General features: G+C 36.3%; 1 protein-coding gene across 1 annotated transcript; it reads right to left on the reverse strand.

The window, feature by feature from the left end:
- Positions 1-257: 257 nt before the first annotated feature.
- Positions 258-4,081, reverse strand: LOC112802144 (proline-rich receptor-like protein kinase PERK15). The gene is made up of 8 exons (XM_025845207.3): positions 2,989-4,081; positions 2,233-2,763; positions 1,975-2,061; positions 1,809-1,879; positions 1,599-1,675; positions 1,225-1,372; positions 910-1,071; positions 258-718 (listed from the first exon to the last, which is right to left on the reverse strand). Exons 1-8 carry the CDS (start codon positions 3,614-3,616, stop codon positions 407-409), a joined length of 2,016 nt encoding a protein of 671 aa, XP_025700992.1. The 5' UTR covers positions 3,617-4,081; the 3' UTR covers positions 258-406.
- Positions 4,082-8,776: the final 4,695 nt, after the last annotated feature.

An 8,776-nucleotide genomic window follows, 5' to 3' on the forward strand; every position in this document is an offset into this window, starting at 1 on the left:
TATGACAACACATCTTTCACTAACAAATCAGTTGGGTAAAAAATCACAATTTTGTTCAAACACAATCTAGCAGAGACCTTAGAGAAGATTTTATGATATTAACACAATAACAAAACCAACCTAATTAGTAATTACAACAACCTTCAAATTGACACATGAGCAACAATTGAAAACAAAGTTTGACATCCAAGGCATAAGGCTGAACAAAAAAAAATGAAAGAATTGAATTGTGTTACTTTGCTGTATACCCTTATAAATACAGTTTAAAATATGATCAATTATGATGGGGAAAAAATAATCTGTAAGTCACTCCAAACATGTCAGTTGATGAATCAAAGGTGACATAGGTGCAAAAATCAAGGATATATAAATTTATACAAAGATAAGCAAAACAACTTGTCAAGGATCAAGAAGTTCCGCTGAAACCTTGACTGTTCTTCATCTTCCGCAGTTCCATTTCGCGGGTGGTCTGGCGGCTCTGTGCTTCACTGCTTGAGCCGGATGGATACAGGCCGTACTCGCTTGTAGGCGCGCTATACTCGCTGCTGGCGTACTCCTGGGTTCCCAATGCCATTTTCCTGAACCTTCTCATGTCTTCCTTGTACTGTGCAGTGTCATAATCCGAGCTTTCATGTGAACTGTACATGGTGCTGTGTCCAGGTTTAATTCCTTCATTAAGATCCGCCAGAGACACATCTCCTTCAAGAGCACGAACAACCTACAAGATCCCATGAAGAGAGTCAACAGAAAGATTCATGCACATATAGTAGGCAAAAGTATGAACTGAAAAAAATAAATATTGAAATCAAGAACCAATTATGCTTTTAAAATTGCAGCATTCTAAGTTATGCAAATATTATTCTTCAACCAAGTAATACTTGAGGAAAACAACAATCTCCTTTAGTTTACCTGACTCATCCTTGGTCGACGCTTTGCTGAATGACGCGTGCAAGCAGCGGCACATGCCACCATGCGAGCCATCTCATTGGGATCATATTCATTCTGGAGCCTTGGGTCAACTAGAGAGTCATAATCATCTTCATCCAATGCCCGGTTGAGCAAAGGCCTAGCCTGTGAAGATAAACATGGATATCGTTATGAAGCTGCCACAATAAAAGCAAAGCAAACACTGAATCCTCTCTATTTTATGAATATATATTAAACGCCGATGAATGCATAGTAGCATTAAAGAAAGTCCAAAAAAGAAAGCACCAGAATACTTACCCAGTCTACCAAACTATCCTCCATGAAAGTTTGGGTTTTATCAACTGGCCTTCTTCCAGTAATTAACTCGAGAAGCATGACTCCATAGGAGAAAACATCTGATTTGTCTGTGAGTTTTCCACTGGAAGCATATTCCGGAGCCAGATACCTATAACCAGTAATTGATACACATGAGCCTTGAGATGGAAATGAAGTTATATGTAAAATAACAAACTATTGATATGTTCCAGCATTGCTCATAAACTGTTGTACACAAGAGAAAATCATTGGAAGGTAAAAACAATAACATAATGAACAGAAAAAGGGCACAACTAGCATATAGCACAGTTAATGCCCATTCCATAAAATTTAAGATAGAACAAGTTTGTTCCTACCCAAAAGTCCCCATCACTCGTGTGGAAACATGAGTGTTGACATCAGAAGAGAACTTTGCAAGCCCGAAATCAGCAACCTACCAACAGAAAACAATTGGGACAAAAATAATCAAGTTTTGCATGTGATACTAAACAACAGGAAATTGTTAGATCATCTTTAACAAGTGAAAATAATTAGAATCCCAACAGCTAATAGCACACATAACATACCTTAGCTTCAAACTTAAAATCGAGAAGAATGTTAGCAGCTTTGATATCGCGATGAATGATCTTAGGATGACCTGGATGGACACACCGAAAAAGACAATGACATGAGCATTTGAAGAAACAAACTAGTTATGATTCAATAAACCAAATTCAGGTGTACAAAACATACAATCTTCATGAAGATATGACAGCCCTTTAGCAGATCCTAAAGCAATTCGTAGTCTTGTGGGCCAATCCATCGTAGGTCGCCCTCTCCCTGCACAGTGCAAACAACCATAAGATCCTCCCTTCTACCAAAAGCATTTATGCCAAACCACACAGCACTAGTTGGTGCCCACTTTCAGCAATAAAGAACAGGCCACCTAGACGGCATGTTTGAAAAAGACTTTTCAACCAGAAAAGCTAAAACTAGATGGCATGTATGTACCGTGTAAATGGAATTCCAACGTGTTGTTGGGAACAAATTCATAAACAAGCAGCCTCTGGGTCCCGGTGATGCAGTATCCAACCAAAGAAACAAGGTGTTTGTGATGAACACGACTAATTATCTCTACTTCAGCTTGGAATTCACGCTCTCCTTGCCCGCTTCCAGCCTTTAGCTGCTTCACCGCTACTTCCTTGCCGTTGGGAAGAATTCCTCTGTGCACATACCCGAATCCACCTGATCCGAGGAGGTTGGCGTCCGAGAAGCCATCGGTTGCTCGTGCCAGCTCCTCATATGTGAAAGTGCTCTTTGAGAAGCCTAATGCTATGCCTGGAGAAGGAGGTGGAAGTGGCTCACCACCTGAATAGTTTGATCCAGAACCGCCACTGCTGCTCATGAAAGGTGGAGGTGGTGGTGGAGCTTGGTACACAGGCGGAGGCGGGGGCGATGGCTTAGGTGGCTGGACTGAGACCACGTGATCTGAAGGAGGTGGAGCATTGTGCTGCCACTGGCGTGGGGGACCACCATAGTCATCTGGCAAAATTGTGAGGAAATCAGCATCAAAGGATTCATCATAATTATTAGAGTCAAAATGTCAAAACCCTAAATACACTAAACAATAGAATTCACACAAAGATGTTGACACCAGTTCTAAAAATTCATCAAACACAAAAACTGAAACTTCAATCATTTAGAATGAACACAGATCCATCAAGAGAAATGAACAAAAACGTGTTGTTTGTGAGCTAAAGCTCTCACCTTTGGGTCCACGTGGCGGCGGCTGGGGTGGTGGGTAGCCGTAATATTGCTCCTCGTCGCGTCTTCTCTTCTTCTTCCTACAGCATATGCAAAGAACGCTCAGTACCACAAGAACTGCCACAGCACCAACGGCGATTCCGACCACAACTCCCGTGGAAATGCCTGAAGAAGAAGACGACGACGGTGGAGATGGGGACGACGACGACGACGGTGACTTGGACGAAGGTGTTGTTTTGCCGCCGGAAGATGGGGGAGAAGGAGAGCTACGAGACGGCGGACTGGGAGTGGTGTTCCCGCCAGAGGACGGAGCCGGCGGCGATGGCGGAGAGGTCGATGGAGTGGCGGGAGATGATTTCGGAGGAGAGGTAGACGGCGTTGAAGGAGTTGCCGGAGGCGGGGAGGCAGATGGAGTGGCCGGAGGTGGAGCTGAGGGTGTTGCCGGAGGTGGCGACGAAGGTGTTGCCGGCGGCGGGGAGGATGGAGTGGCAGGTGGCGGCGAGGATGGAGTAGCCGGCGGCGGCGATGAGGGAGTAGCTGGCGCTGGAGCAGAGGGCGTGGCAGGAGTGGAGGGCGGCGGTGCGGTGGAGTTACCCGCCGGCGGCGAAGAAGGGGCGGGTGCGGTTGACATCAATTAAAACGGAAAAAAATCTCTTAACAAAATATAATAACAGATCCAAAAGAAAGGAAAAACTGAAACTCGGAAATGAAGATTGAACAGAGAATCCTAATTGAAGAAGATGGTGTTTCAGAGAGAGAGAGAGAGAGTCTGGAGTCTCAGAGAAAACGGATATTTGATGTGTGAATGTGTTTCTTGAGAGTTTGGTTGGGTAAGCTTTGAAGCTGAAGAGAACAGAACATGTCGCTCTGTACTTCTTTCCTTCCACTCTTTCTCTCTCTTCTCTCAGAATGTAAAATGTGAATGTGAAACCATATCTATGTTCTTCAAATTTTAAAATAAAATTAATTTTACTTTTTCTTCAGTTTTTTTGTTTGCTTTTGGGTTTTGGAGTTAAACAGTAGGATTAAGTGAGGCAGCCACTAGCGTGGGACCCACACGACTATTACGCGGCCCCCTTCTTACATACTTAATCCTGAATTCATAATTAGATTACATTTAGATCATTAATAACCCTTATTACTCGTTTTGGATAGATATTTGGATATTTTGAAATTTAGCCAATTGTCATTGCCCGTTTTCTCTTCTCTGTTTCGTCATTGGTCCATTGCTACCGTTGCTCTTTTCTCACACCTTTTTTGTTCTTCCTTTTCCCCTTCAATTTTGTTGTGTTATGCTATGAGTAATTGAATATGGATATTACTGGACCATCATTGCTGTGTTTTTGTTTCTCTTTTCTTTCTTTATTCACTCCAATTATTGCTCTACTCTTTTTATTGGATTTGGATCTTTTAAATTTAAAATTTTTATTTAAAAAGATAAAATATAATTTTTATTTTAAAATATTTTTTATATTTTTTTATTTTATCTATAAAATAAATAATAAAAAATTATATTTTATTTTTTAAAATAAAATTTAAAATTTAAAAGACCTAAATTTTTATTTATTCTTATTTATCTCTTTCAATTTTAAATCAATTCTTAAAGATATTTTATTTTATTTTGCATCCTAAATAATACTACTTCTTTTAGATATTTGTTAACAAAAATTCTCTTTAATATTTTGTTTTTTCTTCTTCTTTATTTTTTTATGTCTTGGCAGGCTGGCAAAGATTTCAGTCTTAATTTATTATTCAAAATAAAATAAAATTCATATATGCTTCCATATCAAAATTTTATTTTAAGGAAACAGTCTCCTACAAGATTGCAAATGTAAATATTTTTCTTTCAATGTTCAATGTAATAAAATTTCATTATGGAGATGAATAATAAAAAATATACTCGTTATTTTTATTGTTGAATAATTAAAATTTTCATAAATACTAAAATCAATTACCATTGAATGTTGCTAATGAGAGTTATAATTCAAATGGTATAAACTTTTCAGTTTTTATACTCACCTGCGAAAATTACCACTTAATGTTTGTATTTCTAAGTTTGATTACAATAAAATAATCAGAAAAAACTTGATGATATTTTTTTGGTGACTTAACTTGATGATTGTTATATGAAGTAATATAATTAAAGCATATTATAAAAAAAAAAAACTATGATTTGACCTTGCAAAGAAAGAAATGAATAAATGATGAATATCACAATAATATTAATGGAAATTATTTGATTTGATTGTCTAAGCGTTAATTGAGGAAGTGTACATTAAAATGATGGATTCTTGACTTTGTGGTTTATGTTAACAGGGTCAAGTTTTGTCAAGAAAAATGAATTATTTTAGAACTTACTAAATTGATGTTCCTTCTTATACGCGTAAGTGAATCAGACAAAATGGCCTCTAGACTGTAGACGAGAATTGTGGACTAAACATAATTTTAAAACTAATATAATCACGCTTAATAAAAAAAAGAGATTAATAAAGGTATAAGACGAACTGGAATTCAACCGTTAGGCACACACACTTTACTATGCAAAAGCTAAACTAACACTCTCTATTGCAATACACAACAAATACATAGAATAATATATTTTAGGAAACAATAACATGAAGAAAAGACCATATATAAGTTTCTGTAAAAATAAAAAAATTATAAGTGGTTTCATTATTTCATGCATTGTTGTGTGCACTGCAGCATGCATGTGCTTTACGAGGTGGAACATGTTCAAAATCCTCGTTCTTTTCCTTCAAAAACAGGGTAAAAACAGCAAGGTAGCGTTTGGTGGAGAGACAGAGACGGAAAAACTGAGACTGAGAGACAGAGACTAAGAGACAGGGATTAAGATAAATCTCAGTATTGTGTTTGGTGCAAAATGACAGACAGGAATTGAAACAAGAATGAAACTCTAATTTAATTTGCACAAAAGGTAAAATTATAATTAATTAATTGAAATGAAAGTATTTTAGGTATAAAATGTTATTAAATTTTCAGTCTTCATCTCTACAAATTTCAGTCTCCTGTGTCCTTACTTTTTGGAGGTATTGAAATACTGAAATTTTGGAGATAGAAACAGAAATTTTAATACCAATCTCTAAACCAACAAACACAATACTGAGTCTCAATCTTTCAGTCTTTGTCTCAATCCCTCAAAACAAACGCTACCCAAGAGAACGAATAAATAAATGAGAGGAGTAATAAGATGTTAAAATAGATAATATGTCCGTTGATATATAAATCCCGGGATTATTTGAGGCCTTGAAATCATGAAATTATTTGAGAAAATTAATAAATATCACATTTGATGTTTAATCACTTTTATTGATATATATAATCATTATATATTTGATATTTAATTTTCATTTCTCAATTCAACTTTTTTAGATATATAATTAATCAAAATCGTTTTTGAAAGATTATTCGATCTCCATTTTAGTTTTCAAAAGATAAAATTAATCAAAAGAGTTTTCGAAAGATAACTGTGTTGATAGAGTTCGTCCTTCCGTCATCTCAATTGATGAGCTGGCTAACGTTCGCTGATGTGAAACATTAACTGACAGCGTAACACACCTCAAACATTATAATGACAAGATAAATTTGTTAAATTAAGTCAAATCAATCCCAAAACTCTAATCCCAATCTTAAGTATAAATAAGTCTTCTTCTCCAATTGGATGACCTTATATGTTCCCTTAGCTAGCATATCCAACTTCAATGTACAACAATAAAGACACTGACCTTTCATCCTTAGCCTTAGTAGAAGCACAAATTGAGATAACAAATAGTAGTGTAAGCTCATTTAATTTCAGTACAAACCTAGATTTCATCATAGAAAATAATCTGATACACCTATCAAGCTGGCCCATTTTCAAAAATCCAGAAACCAAGGAGTTTCTCGACACAATTTTTGTTGGGCATTTCACCGAACAGCTTCTCTGCATCAGAACATATATTGAGGTAACTTGATATACCAGTTGATCACTAATAAATCAATCTCTAAAATTTAGAGATTTTATTACATAGGCATGGAAACAACTTTGGGAGACTCATCCACACCACATGGTAGTACTTCCCCACAGCTGCCACCGCCATCAACATGAAGGAGAAGAATTATTTATACTTGAGATTGGAATTAGGGTTCTAACATTGGTTCTAACATCCAGGAAATTAAGGAGTAACAATAACAACATGAATGCAAAGGTTGACTTCACTAATAAAATACTTGTACTGAAGAATAGGTAGGATCCTTGCAGGTAAAAATTGCATAAAAAAATTCTAAAAGAGAAAAAAAAATACAGAACAAAAAAAAGAATAAAACTTTTGACAGAATCACCACCACGGAAAAAAATAAAACCCAAAAAATAGTAGCTCATGTCACAGTAACCACCACCGCCACCATTATTAGAACCTACGTCGCCACCATCGCCACCGTCTCTGCCTCCGCCTTCGCCTCCGTTCACCTAACACGTACCATCCTGCAAAAGGGTCACTAGAAACGCTCCAAATCAAGGATTTTGAATGCCGCAAGATCTCGCAGTGCCGCCGCCGATGCACCACCTTGGACACGAGCATTTCACGCCAAAAAAGAAAGGTTTTAGAGCGAAACAGGGAGGTGGTTGTTATGGGATGTGGTGATGGAGAGAAACATTTGAATGTCCATTCTGAACATTAAACGACGTCGTTTTCGCACTTGGAGGGAAAAAATGAAACTACGTCGTTTTAGATGTACCCTGTTATTAGTTGATATTTCACTTCACCTACCGTTAGCCACGTCATCAACTGAGATAACAGAAGGACGAACTCCACTAACACGGTTATCTTTCGAGGATTATTTTTATTAATATTATTTTTTGGGGATTAAAATGAAAATCGAGTAATCTTTCAGAGACGATTTTGACTATTAACTGTAACAAAAATCAACATGAGACAAAACAAAAGGTTAAAGTTTGAAAAGGCATAATTAATATAATTATTCATATATCTCTAATCATCTACTAAAATTTTTTAAACAAGTAATTTCATATTAATTTTCTATTGTGCAAGTGTATATAATAATCAATGAAATTATTTTAATCGTGCATTATATATATCTTCTTTTAAACAATAAAAAAAATGTTCTTTTAATGTTTGAAAAATTTTGTAAACAAAAATTATTTGTATCCATAATTTTTATGAATATTAATAAAAATATTTGTCAAAGAAAAAAATTGACGTTATACCCATTAAAGATAGGTTTCGTACAACAAATATATTCAAACTCTAAAATTTTTATTGATTTTTTAATAAAATTATCAAAATATCTCCACCTTTTATCTTTAATTTCAACTCTACCACTATATCTTCTTCTCCAAATCCCAAACTTTCACATCCCTTTATCATCACTACCTTAACCACCTCAACAACCCTTTAACATTTCAATGCCAACCACTAACAATCTCTAATTCTCTATTCCATAGTTAAGAGAACCATGCAACAATTCATCGAATGACTAGTGAAAATTCTGAAACAGGATCATGGCATTCTATCTTATTTATTCTACATTATCTACTCATCACTCCTAACTCCCAAACCTTTTTCTCCTTTTTTCTTCTGCATCATGTCCCATACTACATTCACCTTCCTCTTCTGATTCTTATCACTCCTCTTCTCTTCTTCCTTTGTCACTTATCACCGCCACTTCCTCCACCATTTACTTTTTTCGCCACCTTCACTCCCCATTTCCCCAACACAACCACAACCACAACATCAATAACCCAAATTTTCATTCTCTGTTACTCCTCAAACAA

Source organism: Arachis hypogaea, chromosome 5 (assembly GCF_003086295.3).
Source record: "Arachis hypogaea cultivar Tifrunner chromosome 5, arahy.Tifrunner.gnm2.J5K5, whole genome shotgun sequence".
Classification (NCBI taxonomy): Eukaryota; Viridiplantae; Streptophyta; class Magnoliopsida; order Fabales; family Fabaceae; genus Arachis; species Arachis hypogaea.

Excerpts from the sequence above, each read along its gene's own strand:
- LOC112802144 (XM_025845207.3), bottom strand. The coding sequence starts at position 3,616 with ATGTCAACCGCACCCGCCCCTTCTTCGCCGCCGGCGGGTAACTCCACC. Across the intron at positions 2,764-2,988 it reads GCCGCCACGTGGACCCAAAG|ATGACTATGGTGGTCCCCCA; the intron begins GTGAGAGCTTTA and ends CAATTTTGCCAG. Across the intron at positions 719-909 it reads GTCGACCAAGGATGAGTCAG|GTTGTTCGTGCTCTTGAAGG; the intron begins GTAAACTAAAGG and ends GGGATCTTGTAG.